Here is an 18,026-nt window from a genome sequence, read left to right on the forward strand (position 1 = left end):
AATTTTTACTATGTTTAGTTCTTTAGAAGCACCATGGAATAGATTTTTTTGCTACTAAAATGCAAACGTTTTGGCTCTAATGGGCTAACACAATCATCTCTTCATCAATTGTTCCATTAGTTAATTTATTAGAAACTATTAACGTCATCATTAGACCAGGAATGAATTTTGATCATTGCAATTAAATGAATTTGGTTCTGACTGAAGTACAGGAAAAAACAAAACAAAACAGTATTATGATTTTTAACTCTCAAGAAAGAAAGAAATACATGGATAATAACACAGGGTATATTTTCAACTTGATACAATTTTAAAGATAACTGTAGAATTAAGTAATCTAACGGAGAAACCAAGTTCATCTCAGATATGGCAATAGATATGTGGACAACAACATTCAAGGGGGAAAAAAGTCTGGGATCTAAGACCACTAAGAGTTTTTAAGTGATTGAGTGCTTTACTGGCTGTCTGCCATTCTTTAAATGTCTTCTGCTAAATCTGAATATTTCGTCCATTTACCTCTGTAAATGAAATTTCTCAACAGTATTTAGTTTTTCATTTTTATCTAGAGCTGAATTAACTCTGTCTCATCAAATCAACTAGACTACTACAAGATGAGAGAACAGAATCTTTTCATGAAAGGTTGGAGAGGGACAGAAAGGCTTAATTCCAAAATAGTTTGAACAAATAGAGGTAAGAAGGTAAATAGTAAGTGCTATTGGTAGATGATGGCTTTAGTGTGCCATTCCTGTCCTGTAGTTATTTACAGTTAAAGAACATGGCATTTCTCTCTGATAGACTATAATTAGCAGATAATATGTTAGTTCTCCTTAGAGAGACCTTCTTACTCCAAAGGCAGCAGAATTGAACTATAAATTGACTCTATTAATGTGCCTAAAGAAGAAATACGTCCATGAAAGAGTTAGCTATAGAGGTGTTAAAAAAGAAGCCATTTCTGGCAAATTCTGGTAGCATTCAAGTTAATCAGTCTAGAAGAGTCTTCACTAAACATAAGGAAACATGATGGTCTTTATTCTTACAGTGGATCAGTGTCTCAGCTTCCTTAGCAACACAGAATCACTTCAAATTTGTTCTGAGTTTCAGAGAGGTTAAGTAAATCACTCTTAGTCAGCTATTTGTCTTTTAAGTCAAGATCTAGACATGAATCCAAATGCCACAAGAAGTATATGTCTTTAATTAAAATGTTGCAATTTTCTTTTTAATATTCATTTACTTCGGAGAGAAAGAGAGAGAGAGAGCATGTGTCAGGGAGGGGCAGAGAGAGGGGGACAGAGGATTCCAAGCAGACTCTGTGCTGACAGCAGAGAGCCCTGACATAGGAGCTCGAACTCACAAATCGCAAGATCATGACCTGAGGCAAAGCTGGATGCTCAACTGACTGATCCATCAGGTGCCCCCAAATATACAATTTTTAAAGTCTGATAAACCACATAACTTGTTCCAAGAACATTTCAATGTATATATAAAAAAAAATTATTTATCTATTGAAGATACACATGTAGCTCCAATCAAACTGGACCATTTTACTCCTTCCTATCTGAAGACCCAAATCTGCACTAGGTAACATTAAAAACAGACAGAACCTTTGAAAATGAACATGAATCTCTTTGGAAGCTTCATGCAGGCATCAAATTAAACTAGGTAGAGTCTGGGTGGGGAGGAAAGGTAGGAGTGCTCCTCTCCTGACACCTTCTAACCCTATCCCCTTCAGATCTCTTTCTCCTTACAGTCTATTCATTATAGTGGTTGCTCATTCATTCAGCAAACACTGAGGATTTTACTATGTGCCAGGCACTCATGCTTTATCAGTAGTTCCCTCAATCTTTCTCCTGTCTTCTCTTTGCAGCCCACTTCTCTCTTAATGCATTCTTAACCAACAGGAACTTTGTATTAGTACCCAGCTTCTAACTCTTCCTCATATATGCCTACTTAGTCACTTTGTCTTCTTCCAATTCCATTCTCTTTTGACTACCCAAAAGAGCACAGCAAAGGGCTCCTAAGAGCCCATCTAGGTAAATAGGGAATTGTCCCAGAAAAATGGGGAAGGTGCGAAAGGCACGGAAACTTAAAGGTTGTGTCTCTTGTACATATTGTTTGCCTATATTATGCTCCACCAGGTTTTTAGGCATATTCCTTGGCATCCTCAAACCTCTGCCTCGAGTGATGAACAGATGACCAGACAACTGAAATTGGCTATAACTGGACATAACAGCATAGGTTTTACTCTGCCTCTTGGAACTCTACACAGCCTAATAGAGAAACAAGGCCTTAAAAAAATCATTTGAAGTGTATTGATTTTTATAAGCTTTTGGATCATAACAGAGAATACTATTACATGTTTAACTTTCTATAATTTTCATCAAATATTTTTTCATGAAACATTCTCATGACTGTTACTATTTAATTTAAATTTAGTATGTCTTTAGAAATTCTGTTTTTAATGGGAAAGTAAATGTTTGCAAGAGTAAATGGATATTATGGTGTTTCATTTTTCACTTACTAAGCATCCCAAATTTTCACACACCCACATCATATTAAATAACACTCTCCTTCCATTCTATACTCCTCTGAAGATATATTTCGGTAGAATTTATCAAGTGGTACGATGTGTCATTATGAAAATCATCAGAAGAAATTTCCCTTTGATACTTTTTTGGTGCCTGGAAACAAAACTTTTCTTGAGTTAGATTTCTAGGACCATCTTACCTGTCAAACAGTTCTCCTCCTGTGACGAGTTCTAGGACCAGACTGATTTCTGTAGGGGTTTCAAATATCTCTTTAAGTTTTATCTGGGAAAAGATATTAAAAATACATCAGAAATTCCTTATTTTCATCCTTCTAGGAAAGAGCTAACACTGTGACTAAAACAACACTCTCTGTAATAGCAATATATTGGATCATCATCAATAAAGTTTCCGCATTCTGGTAACAGTAGCCATTTTTCACTCTCTGGTTGTTTTGACCAGTTACTACCTCATTTCTTTAAAGGTCCTTTTCAGTTTTTATATTTTTCTTTTTGACAATTCAAAGACAACTGCCCTAGAAACACTTCCTAAATTTTGCCAAAACATCAAAATTTCTGAAATGCTCTGGAATTAAAAAACGAAAGCAAACAAACAAAGCTTCTTGAGACATTTGAAAGCATCATGGTTGCTAGTGATGTAAATGCCTCTTTCTCCTGGAAGGGAACTTGGAATTAGGGGTCTGAGGCAGAACAGGACCAGGTTAAAGTCTGTCCATATGGAAAGGATACCTCTCAACAGCTAAAATGTTGCTGGTGGATGAAGAGATCCTCAGAAAAGTAGTGATGGCAGTGATTTGACTGACTATAACAAGACTCGCATCACACTCAGATAACTCACCCAATTTTGGATATTTTCCTCCGTATATCAGAGAATTTAGTGACCAGGACTCATCCACATTTGAGGAAAATTCTACATTGACTTGTTGTTGAAAGAAAAAGATGGATAATGTAAAAGTTGTGACTGTATGTGGCAAATTTTGTTAATTGCTTACCCAAAGCTCTTCTCCCCCTACTTTATTGCAAGCAGATTTTGTATAGAAAAGCAAGATGCCTAGCTTCAAATTATGGATCATGATTGGTCTAAGCCACCTAGGATAATCCTGCCCCAATTTTCCAGTTCCATGCAGTGAAGAGGGATGATCTTGTGGCCAGCTTTGGCCAATAAAATCTGAAGAGAATTCTGATGCAGCTGGAAATTTTGAAAAAGCCTCTACTCTTCTCATCATACTCTGCTGGCGAAGCCTTTTCAATTCTTTCTTTCTTTCTTTCTTTCTTTCTTTCTTTTTCTTTCTTTCTTTCTTTCTTTCTTTCTTTCTTTCTTTCTTTCTTTCTTTCTTTTAGAGATTATTTATTTTGAGAGAGAGATAGAAAGAGAGCAGGGGAGGGGCAGAGAGAGAAGCAGACAGAGAATCCCAAGCAGGCTCTATGCTGTCAGTGCAGAGCCCTACCCAGGGCTCTATCTCACGAACTGTGAGATCATGACCTGAGCTGAAATCAAGAGTTGGATGCTTAACCGACTAGCCACCCAGGCATGCTCCAGTTCTTTTTGTCTTGAGTATAGGCCTGAAGACCTGTGAAAACTGTGGAGCAGCCATTTAGGACAATGAAGGAACAGCGTGAGGGTGGAAGATGTCTGGGTCCTGAATAGCATCACTGAGGAGCTGAACCAATGCCAGCAACTGCCTGCCTTCTGATTATAACATAAGAAAATATATGTTTACACTACCATATTCAAGTTTTCTGTTACTTATAGCTGACTGCATTGCTAACCCATACATTAAGTTTTAAGCACTTTGCTTGGAGCCTAACTAAGCATTGTAGGTCATCCTCCTAGACACCATAACTTTTTCAAGAAATGAGTAAAATATTGTCTTTAAGTAGTTGGCTCAGTTCAAGTTATGGCCTGGAAAATGATTTTGTTCTTTTCACTTCATTGGCTCCAGAAAGCTTTTTGCCAGACCTTTCCCTCAGCACCTTTGTCTGGACATAGCCTAGAGCAGAGCTTCTGAGGACATGTTATTTTCCCCATTGAAGTACATCATTTATTTGAATCTTCACATTGTTTCTGAAGTAGATCCTCTCTCAAAGGAGACTGAAATGACTTTGGAAAGCAATGCATTTTCTTCACAGGCTTTTTCAGCAATGGCATATTAATAAGATAGGCACACAAAAGGAAGAAGCCAGTGTTTTCTTAGAGTGAAACAAAACTTCAATTTTTAGTTACCCTTTCATGCATGAAAACAAAGATGGCATGTATTGCCGATCTGTCCATTTCGAGACTCTTTTGAGGGGTATTATTTTTAAGATTTATTCAGCTGCTGAATTAAAAAATGTGATCAGATGAGGACAAGGGGTAGGCCACGGCTGCCTAATGGTGGTGGAAGAATCCGTATCTCATTAATAGCATGGCCAGCAAAGAAGAAAAACCCCATTCTATAACTTTGAAAATTTTTGAAATAGAAGATTAAAAATGACTTACAATGTTTGGATGTGAGAGGCGAAGAAGAACTCCTATCTCAGTTCTTACGATTTTTTTGTCCACCTAGAAGGCAAAATGAAAGAGAAAAACTGAAAGAAACTCCCACCTTAGAAATGTCTTAACTGTGGCAGAGAATCAGAAACAGCAAAAACCACCTGGGTGAATCGGGAAATTGGTAGAGGCTCATTCCTGAGCTTTTTTGTGTCTCTTCCTTCCTCCTACTCCACCTTTTTTTTTTCAGTTGCATGTCTTTCTTCTCTGCTTCAGACATAAAGTAGAACTAGTTACAAATGTGGATCACAACTTGTCAGACCTCTTGCTTGGCCCTATTTAAGACACCACTACTCTCACCACTAAGGCAAAAAGTTCATCTCAACCTATGTCTCCTCCTCCTCTTCACTTCTCTTACGAACCCTTGTCCCAACCCCACTGGGTGGTCAATCACTTCACCTGCCTTTCTCTCACACAGGTGGGCACGTAACCCAGCCAAACCAATCAAAGTACTCCTCCCTGGTCACCGTGGTTGAGTCACAAATACCCACCAGATCCAAGTCATCCCAGTCGGGGCCCTCACCAGAAATTTTGCTCAAATAATCAAGAAAGATGTATTCCCTTTTTCTCTGAAATTGCGAGAGCCAAAGGGAATAGAGTCTGCTACTACCAGTGACCATTAAAAAACATTTTTTTTACATTTATTTATTTTTGAGAGACAGAGTGAGACAGAGTGTGAGTGGAGGAGGGGAAGAGAGAGAGAGACACACAGAATCTGAAGCAGGCTCGAGGCTCTGGGCTGTCAGCACAGAGTCCAATGTGGGGCCCGAACCGATGAACTATGAGATCATGACCTGAGCTGAAGTCGGACGCTTAACCAACTGAGCCACCTACCAGGGACCATTTTTAATACTCTACTTGTATTAAATGAAAGATCTTTAAAAAAGAGAGGCATTTCTAGAACAGCCAGATGACATGACAGATCTCTTCCAAAAAGTTCTTGCCGTGCGCTCTATTTCAGTTTCGGCAGATGGCTTATGAAGAAAATTTGGATAGAGAATATTTTCATTATTTTTTTATTATTTTTTTCCAGCTCTGAGGTATAGTTGGTATCCAAAAAACCCCCATATAATTAATGTATACAATTTGGTGAGTTTGGACATATCTCTATGCTTGTACTAATGAACATAATCTCTAAAAGTTTCCTGTGTCCTTTTGTGTTGTGGTGTGTGTGTGTGTGTGTGTGTGTTTGTGTGTGTGTGTGGTAAGAACACTTAATATGAGATCTACCCTCTTAAAAAACATTTAAATGCACAAGACTGTATAGTTAACTGTAGGCATTATGTTGCGCAACAGTCTCTGGAATTTACTCATCTTGGATAACTGTAACTTTGTACCCCCTTGAACAACTCCTCCTCTCCACGCACCCACTGGTAACGATTCTATTATCTACTTCTATGAGTTGGCCTATTTTAGGTGCCTCATATAAGAGGCATGCAGTGGATACAGATTATTTTTATCACAATCTTCGCTTCAGGTTAATAAAGGTTTCCTCATTATTACAAAATAAACATAATGTTCATTATCGCATAATGCTTTAAAAATTTTTAAGAACTTGAGTGTTTCTTATTTAAGACTGTTACTATTCAAGACTAATGTAACACTGTGTGTCAACTGTACTTAAATAATAAAAGTTTTTTAAAACAGGGAAAAAAGACCGATAGTATTCAAATTTATTCTCACTATACATTTAGAGTTTATGTAACATAAGGTTTCCTTCTTGTTTTCATAGATTTCTAATCAATATAAAGTAAGTCAGTGGGATCCTTTAATTTTTTAACATGATATATTGATATTAAACAAATGCTTTTCTAATAAAATTATGCATTTTAAGCAAATTTCTTTTTTTACCATGCTGTGTCCCATATATTACATATTGGGATGAGTTTTTAAACATTTTTATTACATTTTAGCTATTTGACAATTAATTCATCTGAACTGTAGAAATGCTGAGAACACACCAGATTGCTTGGACTGGCAATCTTCTGATATAGTTACTTGCTTTGAATTCAGAACTAATTTCTTTTTAAAAATAATTTTTAAATGATAATTATTTTCCCAGTGTACTCCAGATCAATGGTTCTCAAATGTGATGAGAGGACCCTTCAAGATCCCTGAGATTCTTTCAGGGCATATGTGAGGCTGTCTCTTTTCTAGTTGCATATCTGAGTAAGGCTAGATTTTTATCTGTACTTGAAACAAAACCACAAATGGAATGCAGAAGCAGACGAGAATCAAATGTTCTTCTCTTAAGCCAGATAGGAAAGAGATTTTCAAAATAATGCTACTCTTCTCAAAAGTATTTTTTAATTTTGGAAAATATAGTTATTTTTCATAAAAAATACTATTTATGTCAAAATGTAATGGGTTTATTATTATGTTTTTAATTAATTAATACTTTAAAAATTCTGTTCTAATCTCTAATATAGCAAATGTTTATGGCATTTGGAATCTCAATAATTTGAAGAGTATAAAGGGTTCCTAATGCCCAAAAGCCTGAGAATTACTATTCCAGAAAATTTAACATCATACATTTTAAAATAGAAAGGCGACAGAGAAGAACAAAAATTTAGTAATAATTTAAGTGAAAGAAAAAATGCAAACACAGTCTCCTTTCTTCTCCCTTGAATGCTGAAGCCTAGGTCAAATCAGGTGCAGGTCATGTCTTCAGTGGACGCTGAGAAGGGAGTAGCAGATAAGAATCGTAGAAGAGGGAACTTAGAGAAAAAATGGAGCATCAAAAACCAATCCAAAGAGAGTAAATTGAGTGACAAAACCTTGACTACAAGTCAAAGTGATGCCAACCAAAGAAACCAATAGGAGGTAGAGCTGAAAGGGAGAAGTTGACTAAAGAGAAATGAACAGATACATGACTGAGAAACCAGAACAAGACAAGACTGAGGTCAGAGTCTTTCCCAGATAGATATGCTGAGGGCCATTTGCTTTCTTTTTGAAACGAAGTCTCAGAGTTTGGTACAGGTGTCACATCTTGAAGGTCACACAGGTGTGTATCTTGACCACCATATCTCTCACATCTTTCCAATATTTCTCTTGTTCCAGAAGTTAGTATTTCCTTCCTGCTTCTGACTTCCCCCTCCAAGCTCCTGGAAAGGTCAGGAGGGGGACTGAGCCCTGACCCTGCCACTCACAATAAGTGATGTTTTTCTAGAAAATAACAGTCAAGCACACCATAAAAGTCAATGGGTAACTATCTGAACAGTCATTATTGCTACTTGAAATTAGCTTCCAAGTGCTACTATAATTAGCATCTTCAGAAGCGTCAACAGATGGCTTTAACAAAGCAGCATTACAATACTGAAACCCATAAAATTACCTTCAGTATTTACAAAATACCTTGAAGAATGATAGTGTTTGGTTACTAACAATTCACAATTATAAAATATATAATGTATGTTACTGAAATTCTAAGGTAGGGGATGTATTTTAGCCCAGGTTCCCCAGCAAACAAATATGAGGCAAGGATCAACACGCTGGTGTTTTATTAGGAAGGTGCAGTCAGAGTGGGAGAAAATGGAAGTACGGTGAGGTAACAGGGACACGATGCAGTCAGCACACTGACTACTGTGTCACAATGAGCTATAAAGAAATAGCAGGTCATACGGGCAGTTGCAGCCAGTTGGCATACAGTACTTATCCAGAGAAGCTTTACCTGACTATCATGATTGAAGAAGTTCATAGGAGGGACCCCAGGCATCTGCCCAGGGATCTCCTTATCCTGTTTCCCACTGGTGAAATCTCACCTTTTGGTGTTAACTTTTCCATACTTTCAGGTTGCATATCCAGTCTCTTTGGCAGTCGTGATGCTATACCCCTCCTCATAAGGTATTATGTCCCATTCAAATCCAGAAGTGGCTGGAAGGGCTAGAAGTTTCAGGTGTGTGTCTGGTTGGCCTAACTGCATGAAGTAGCTAGTGGGCAATCCAGCTTTCCCTGGTCTGGAAGACTGGTAGACAGAAGGAATCTGGAGAAGCCCATAGGAATTTCTCCAGTCACGATGCGTTCTTGAGTTTTTATCAGTCACAAGGTAAACCAGATTGACAACAATAGGATTACATTCCTGCCTCTCTAATTTACTGCATTTTACTGCTAATCGTTAAGAGCTCTGTCTTCTACTTACATTGTGTCATTGTTCTAGTTACCAATTTGAATGGCTTGGGCACATGGGGTTTTTCTTAAAACCTATTTTAGCTCCCCTATTTAAATTGCCCTAAAAATTCAAAGAAGTATTTCCTTTAATCTCCATAAAGTCACTTTTGAAACATTCAATTTTAATAGCTTTTGAAATACTTTCAATATAAAACATATTTTTGAAGATTATGCATATGAAAAATATTAATGAAATAATTTAATAAAAGTGGTTACACAGATGTGTACACTTTTAATACTCCATGGAACTCAAGATGCCTTAATATTGAAAGAAATCCCAATTTTGCTATCTGCCTCCATGGGGGGAGAAAAAGAAACAACAAAATGTATGATTATAGAGTAATCTGAGAGAAAAAGTTTCCACTGTCAGAAAACAGTTGATCAAACACGGACCCTTCGTTAAGATACACAGCAAAAACACTCCTGTGTTGGGGCTGAGAAAGTTGTAGAAAAGAAGGGAGAGAGGATTGAAAAATACGTGAAGAAGAAGTAATGAGGGCTTACAGAAAGAAAAGGAAACCCGTTTCTGCATTGTGGGAGTGACAGATGGAGACAGGTGGTAAAGGAATTGGGAAGGAGAGGATTTTTAACACCAGATCTCTGGTGAACTTGAGCCGCTTGGCCATCTCAGATGTGGCCTAGATCCGGACTCTGGAATTTTAAGTACTCTTGGTGAGGTGGGGTGACCTATATGAGTAGAGACCACTGCTCTAATTCTGGGACTCAGTCAAGTACAGTGGCATTTCCACATCAAATGCTCAGCCTCATCCCATGTTCTTTGCAGGAATCGAGACCATAAATCTTGTTTGTCTATCTATTCTTTCTCTGGTTTCTTAGGCTCATCTGTGGTTTGCACAGTGACCAAAGAATGGAATGTGAAGTACAGAACTGTGCTCCTCAAATACTTTGTAGAAAAAGGCAAAATACACATTATTAGTGGATAAATAAATAAGAAGTCAAGTGTCTTTAAATTTTCACAGCAATTCTCTTCTGCATAGCTTCTGCTTAATTTAGCATCCTCTTTTCTGACATATCAACAAGTACATGTCAGCACTAACATGCTTGATGAAAAGACTTGACAGCTGGCACTTTGTTAAGTTCAAGAATGACGGTTTTAGCCTACAAGGATTTAAAAGGTAAGAATTGCTGTATGAACATGCAAAAATCAAATGTGGGACACAGATAAAAATACTGAGGCTCGTATCTCCAACCACTGTGGAATTTTAACAAAGTCTGATTATTCTCTCTATATTCTTGATCTAATAGAAACCTGGACATCTCATGATACCTTACTTTTCTCATAGTCCTCTCAAGTGGTGTCTTGTTTTTGTCCCAATAGGAAATATATCACAGGCCTGGAAGGGTAGGTGTCCTTCTTGTTCTTCATTGCTATCTCTAAACCATTTCTCCTCCCTTGTCCCCCTAAAACCTCAGCTGTTTTAAAATGTCTGCCATCAGCCAACACAATTTGCAACCTCTTTTTGTTTTAGTCATCTTCCTATCTCTTTGTTACTCATCCTATACTGAAGATTTTAGCAGGTTTCAGCAACTTCACCTCAACCACTGATCTGTCATCATTCCTAACAACTTCAACTTTCATGTGAATGATCCCATCAACATCCTTGCCTCTAGTTTCTTTGCTATTTCCTCAAATTCCAACAATTTCTTCCTCTACTCCCTCCTAGTAACCCATTCCCATGGTCATATTCCAGGCTTTATCATTATCATCAATTGTACCCCTTCAAAAATATTGATTTCAAATAGCATACTCTCTGCTTTCTACTTCCTGTCTTTTTAGTTCTTAGATTCCATGGTCCATTAGGATAAGCATGGATGTGCATATTCCCCCAAATCCTTTGCTCTTATTGGGGTTTGCCAAGAAAAACGCTTAAGTTGGTCAAACTTTACTTTTCTTTCACTCCATGTCTGTGAGTGAACTGAAGTGTCCGTAATAAGGTGCACAACCATCTTGACTTGTTCCATTTTTAATTTATGACCCCAAATCTCAGGGGACCCTCAGCTCCTCACTCTACAACAGAACACTTTATACTCTGTCTCCTCTAACATTCAATACACCCTCCTCCCTTCACTCTCCTATCACAGCCTTGCTTCTAATCCACTGAGAAGGTATAAACAACACAAAGAGAACATAATCTTCTCATCATTCAATCTATCAATCTATATACATCTGTATCCAATTAACTTCATCCATTAATTCCACAAATACATGTATTACATATATATATATATAAATTTAATGTTTACTTATTTTTGAGAGAGAAAGAGGCAGAGTGCAAGTGGGGGGAGGGCAGAGTGAGAGAGGGAGATACAGAATCTGAAGCAGGCTCCAGGCTCTGAGCTGTCAGCACAGAGCCAGACACAGGGTTCAAGCCCACGAACTGCGAGATCATGACCTGAGCTGAAGTCAGACACTTAACTGACTGAGCCACCAAGATGTCCTCTTCCACAAATATTTTTGAGCACCCACTATGCAGATGTTATTCTGGCCATGAGGATATAGCAGTGAACTAAATGGATAAACTTCCTAGGAATTTTATGTCCTGAGAAGCTTATGTTCTACTGAAGACAAAAACAGACAAACAAACAGTCCAGAGTTGATAAACACTAAGGAAAAAAAAAAAAGGTTAAGGACATAGGATGGCGAAGGGTGCTGTTTGAGATGGAAGGTCAGGAAAAGTCTCTCAGATAAAGTGACATGGGACATAGCAACTTGGATTTGAGGGAGGAGTGTTCCACACAGAGAAACAGTAAACACAAAGGCCCTCAGCTAAGAGTGCCAACAAGGAGGCCAGATTAGCCAAAGCAGAGTGAGAGAGGAGGAAAGGAGTAGATGATGATGGAGGCTCCTCATGACCAGGAGCCATGTAAATAGAGGGCCATCTTGACCAAGGTAAGAACTTTGCATTTTAGTACCATAGAGGTCAGACACAATTGGGAGGTTTTGAGAAAGGAAAGACATGATCTTAGTTAAGATTTAAAAGGATATTCTGAATCTTGTAGGGATGAGGATGATGAAAAGAATAAAAGTAGGGAGACTCAGTACCAAGTTAGGGCAGTTGTTCCAATGAGAGATTATGGAGGTTTGGGCCCAGGTGATAGTGATGATAGAGGTATGAAGCAGATGGATATTTTTAAGGAAGAGAAAAAAATATCTGCAGATGAACTGGCTATGGGATGTAAGAGAACAAAAAGGGTAAAAGTTGACCACAACTCTTTCAGCATGAGAAACAGGAAGCATAAAATTGCCACTTACCAGGGTGGGGTGGGGGCTAAGACTAGAGAAGCAGGTTCAGAAAGATGCTAAAAACATTTTGGCCCTATCCCTTGGACTGAACTCACCTATGAGCTGTCCCCTTTTATTCTAGCTCACTAATCATCTAACTGATCTCTGAAGAAGCCAAGATCATTTACACTTCTAGGCCTTTCCACTTTGTCAGCACAAAGATAGTTTTCTGCTTGAATGTTCTCCTCCCAGATCTTTAAGTGTGAGTTTGGACCCAGTGAGAGGAGAACGGAAGGGGAAGCTGCACTGTGGAGGTGACGGCAGTGACAAGCGTTGGACATGATGGGGTGGGACAGGAAGGGTATTAATTATAGAGGAACCAGTATCTTATTTTACATTTAACACTGACTAGCATAAAACCAACCTTGTTCTGATCAGCATGGGAAGACAAACTCTAATAAAGTATGTCAATCAAATAAGCTTGGTTTTGAAAACTGTGAAACTCATTTTTCTATAGTCCTGTTAATAGTCACCTCCCACTCCTTGCAGACTCTTCAGTCACTGGGATGGCAAAATGGAGAAAAGTAGAACTTTCCAATGGAAGGAGGAGCCCATGGATGGGGACAGAGTTTAGGCAAGTCAGGAATGGCTCTGTAAAGCTCAAACCTGAAAGAAAGATGCTTGTATTTCAGAACCTGAAATTTCTGTAGTCAGGTAGATTCAGAACAGGGCAGCTCCTTTAAGCAAGGTGCCTCGGCTCCCTCACTCCTACATTCTAAAATCTAAGCCTTTCTGCTCACAGATGCCAGAAATTCTTTCACAAGGAACAGCCTTTTATTTTACAGTGAATGAAACAGGCTTAAAATATTCCTGGGAGAGATGACAAGCTGAACAGCGTTTATACAAAAGATTTAGCTCATGCTAGACTCTCACTAGAAACAGATTTGGCTTAACAGAGAGAAAGAAGAGAGCGGAGAGAACATGGTATATTAAGGAGAAAGGACTTTGTATCTTTCACTAGCTCCTTCCTCGTTCTTTAATCTCTGTATCTCTCCCTGAGATTAAGAATATACAGAGGTAACCCTGATTTAATACCTCTTGTCCTTAAAAAGATCTCATCCCTCAGTTCCTCACCTGTCTTCCTGCTTTCAAAGCATTTCTCTGCTTCCCTCCACAGAAAAACTCTCTAGAGTTGTCTCTGCTTTCTTTCTCCACTTCCTCCCTCCACCTACCCCCCCCCCCCCACCTTTTTGTCAGTGCAACCCAGTCTGGCTTCATTCCAAGACCTCCTCCAACCACTCTCATAGAAGAAATCAGTGGCCTCCTTGGAGAAGCACTTGGAGCCAAACTACTCATCTTATCCTGTCAGCAGAATTTGATATATTTGATCACTCCATTCTTCAAATAAAATTGATTATTCCATGTCACCATTCTGCTCTGACTTTTCTTCTACTTTAAAGGCTGCATAAGTATTGAAATACTTCCTAACTAATCTCTCTGCTTGTATTCTTACCCTTTCCAATCATTCCCTTTGCATACAAGCCAGAGTGAGGTCTTTAAAATATAAATCAGATCATGCCATTCTCCAACTTAAATGCCTTTGTTCACATCCATTGTGCTTAGAATAAATACAAACTCTTTACCATGGACCATAAAACTCTGGACGGCTTGGCCTCACCAAGATTACCAAATGATCTTATGTCATTTTTTGCTCTACCCAGGCCATTCAACTACTAGACCATTCTCCAAAGTCTTTGCACTTGCTACTTCCTTTTCCACTAGATCTTCTGACTTCACTCAGAGAGTAACTGAGAGGCCTTCCCTGGCCACTCCATCAAAAGTGACTACACATACATACATACACCATGAATCATATCACCCTAATCTCTTTATAACATTTACAAACATCTAGATTATCATTTACTAATTCATTATTTGATTCTTCCACCAGAACACAAGCTCTGTGACAGCAAGGGTTTTGTTTATTTTCTACACATTCACATCTCCAGCATTATTTACCAATGCCTGGTATACAATAATTTGTTGAATGAAGAATGAAGGAAGGAAGGATTAAGCTAGTATATGAATACAAAAGATGGGTGTTTTAAAGAAAAGATCCCTGGTTTGACAGCTTTGGTTAGTTAAGATTAGAACTGATTAGTCTGTTCTCCTGACATTTGAATCTGTGTAACATTTTTGTCATGTTATTGACACCAATGGAGTGGAGAACAACTATCTTACTGGCAAAGATCTGGAAGCACCCATACCTAGGGCCTGCATGGATAGTAGCCTGCAGTTTCCAAACTGTGAGTCACAAAGGATTATTATTATATTACAGCACACCTTGCCTTTTTGTGTGCGATCAGTGCTTTGAATCAAACACAACTGGAAAAAAAAGATTACAAGAAGATGAAGTGATGAAAATGAGGAAATGGTAACAGTAAAAGTTGGAGAGCTGGGGGATCCTTGGTAAGCAGAGGATTATAGGGATGTACCTGCAAATTCTTGGCTTTGTCTCTGTGCCTGCCAGGGGACAGTTCAAGAGGAAAGCTTTGCTAGGTCCCTACTCCTGCATATTCCAAAATGAGGGCACATCAACACCAGTACAGTCAGATCGTTGCAAAAAAGAAGTTGATATCCTGTGATAAGAAAGGAATGTAATAGCCTCCCAAATTCTCTTTTCAGGAGCATGTTGCCAGGGCTAGAAGAAAATAAAGAGATACTAGAAATTTTTAGATAAGTTTCATAGCCATATTTTTAAAAAAAAATTTATTTATTTTTGAGAGAGAGCAAGAGAGAGCAAGCACAGGGGAGAGTCAGAGAGAGAGAGAGAGAGAGAACCCCAAACAGGCTCTGCAACGCAGAGCCCAACGCAGGGCTTGAACTAACACTGAAATCATGACCTGAGCCAAAATCAAGAGGCAGAGGCTTAACTGACTGAGCCACCCAGGCACCCCTCATAGTCACATTAAAAAAAAAAATGTTGAAAACGTAAGAGTGAGGAACATACCCACTGTTGTAACACAACTATCACTAGTATTCTGGTTCACTTTCTTTCAACTCTTTAAACTCTGAATATTTCTTTACATACTTCAAATGTGGAGATACAGTTTTGTTTCTTTTAATTTTCATGAAAAATATCATAAAACTTTATGGTCACCTGACATTCACAAGCAGAATGTAAAACAGCTTCCTAATGGCCTGGTGTCATCAATGGCTATATTTATCATTAGATACTTATGATTTCTTACAATTTGCTACTCATATAAATCATTCTGTAATGAAGTTCCATGGCTGTACTTTATTTCAAAATGCAACTTGAATTCTGGTTCCGCCATTAAGTCCTTGATAAAATCATTTATCTTGTCTGAGGATATTTCAATTTATTCATAGATAACATGGATATAATAATTGCTACTTACAGTATCATTGTTGTAAGGAGTAACTTAAAATATATAAAGAAATCTCCTGGCTCATGGTAGATGTTCAGTGCCTCTCCTGAAAGGATCTTGTAAAAGTAAAGTAAATATTTCCTAGTCTTCTATTTTCATTTTTCTATATTTTCCCATAAAAATTACTGCAATGGAAATAAACTAAATTTAGAAATATTGGGATTTATGAGTGCCATCCTAGGAAGGAAAAAATGTCTAATAAACTTGAAATACAGTTTTGTTCTTCTTTTCAGTGAAAGACAGTTTCATCAAAATCCTAAACTCTATCCAATATAATCTCCTTATTCGAGGGTAATCAAAGAGGGGAACTGATATCTGTTTGCATTTACATTTAAATGCCTTCCTTCACTATTTTTGAAGATTGGGATAAGAGCTGTACTTCTTTGGTTAAGCTCCACGGAGGTTTTAAAACCAATTTCTAATGTTTATTAATCACTGTTGGCCGCTGAGGTCACACCTGAGTTACTCCAGAGCTGGGTATCAGCAACGCCCTACAGACATCAAAAAGTTCCTATAGAAATGAACAAAGTGCATCATTCCCTTTTACTGCTGAGATAGCGAAACTGAAGGAATGCATAAAAGCTTGCTTTTTGGTCCTTTTCCTGCTTCTATTCTTGCTAGGACCTGCACCTCTACTTTGCACATGTCTCAGTGCAACTGGCGCATGTCCTCTGTGTAAGGGGCAAGAAGTTAATGACTTCTCTAGAATAGAGAACATCTAAGGATGGACCAGGTGAGAATGACCAGACACAGCTATCATATGTATATTCCAGACCACCAGCAATAGACATCTCGAGGCCAAAGCCCCCTGGCTCCATAGAATAACACCCGGGGCATCATCTTTGTTCTAGGTGGTTCCTGGATTCCTGAGACAATAGGTACACCAGATCACGATCCTCAATAAAAAATCCCCAGACCCCAAACAAAGATGAGACTCCCTCCTTTCCTTTCTGAGTCTTCCAAACATTCTATACCTGCACTCTCCCTATACCTTCAATAAACTCTGCTTTCACCTCTTGCCGGCTCACGTTTGATTTCTATCCTGCATGCAGCCAGGGACCCTCTTGGCTGGACCCTCTCTCTGGGTCCACAGACCCAGCCTACCAGCATCAGTGGCTTTCAGTGATTTTTATGTGGTCAAGGCAGTACTTTTATTTTTTTTTTTTTCCCAATATATGAAGTTTATTGTCACACTGGTTTCCATACAACACCCAGTGCTCATCCCAAAAGGTGCCCTCCTCAATACCCATCACCCACCCTCCCCACCTTCCCACCCCCCATCAACCCTCAGTTTGTTCTCAGTTTTTAAGAGTCTCTTATGCTTTGGCTCTCTTCCACTCTAACCTCTTTTTTTTTTTCCTTCCCCTCCCCCATGGGTTTCTGTTAAGTTTCTCAGGATCCACATAAGAGTGAAACCATATGGTATCTGTCTTTCTCTGTATGGCTTATTTCACTTAGCACATAACACTCTCCAGTTCCATCCACGTTGCTACAAAGGGCCATATTTCATCCTTTCTCATTGCCATGTAGTACTCCATTGTGTATATAAACCACAATTTCTTTATCCATTCATCAGTTGATGGACATTTAGGCTCTTTCCATAATTTGGCTATTGTTGAGAGTGCCGCTATAAACATTGGGGTACAAGTGCCCGTATGCATCAGTTCTCCTGTATCCCTTGGGTAAATTCCTAGCAGTGCTACTGCTGGGTCATAGGGTAGGTCTATTTTTAATTTTTTGAGGAACCTCCACACTGTTTTCCAGAGTGGCTGCACCAGTTTGCATTCCCACCAACAGTGCAAGAGGGTTCCCGTTTCTCCACATCCTCACCAGCATCTATAGTCTCCTGATTTCTTCATTTTGGCCACTCTGACTGGCGTGAGGTGATATCTGAGTATGGTTTTGATTTGTACTTCCCTGATGAGGAGCGACGTTGAGTATCTTTTCATGTGCCTGTTGGCCATCCGGGTGTCTTCTTTAGAGAAGTGTCTATTCATGTTTTCTGCCCATTTCTTCACTGGGTTATTTGTTTTTCGGGTGTGGAGTTTGGTGAGCTCTTTATAGATTTTGGATACTAGCCCTTTGTCTGAT

At 38.6% G+C, this 18,026-nt stretch overlaps 1 protein-coding gene across 1 annotated transcript in view; it reads right to left on the reverse strand.

Moving 5' to 3' along the window:
• CAMK4 (calcium/calmodulin dependent protein kinase IV) overlaps positions 1-18,026 on the reverse strand; it is a 224,946-nt gene that overhangs the window by 90,512 nt on the left and 116,408 nt on the right. The window contains exons 4-5 of the mRNA XM_078447513.2: positions 5,022-5,084; positions 2,725-2,807 (exon numbers count right to left, since the gene is read on the reverse strand). Of these exons, the coding sequence (XP_078303639.1) occupies positions 2,725-2,807; positions 5,022-5,084 (146 nt within the window). The remainder of the gene's footprint in view (positions 1-2,724; positions 2,808-5,021; positions 5,085-18,026) is intronic.

The sequence above is a fragment of the Panthera onca genome, chromosome A1 (assembly GCF_046562875.1).
Source record: "Panthera onca isolate mPanOnc1 chromosome A1, mPanOnc1 haplotype 2, whole genome shotgun sequence".
NCBI classification, from domain to species: domain Eukaryota; kingdom Metazoa; phylum Chordata; class Mammalia; order Carnivora; family Felidae; genus Panthera; species Panthera onca.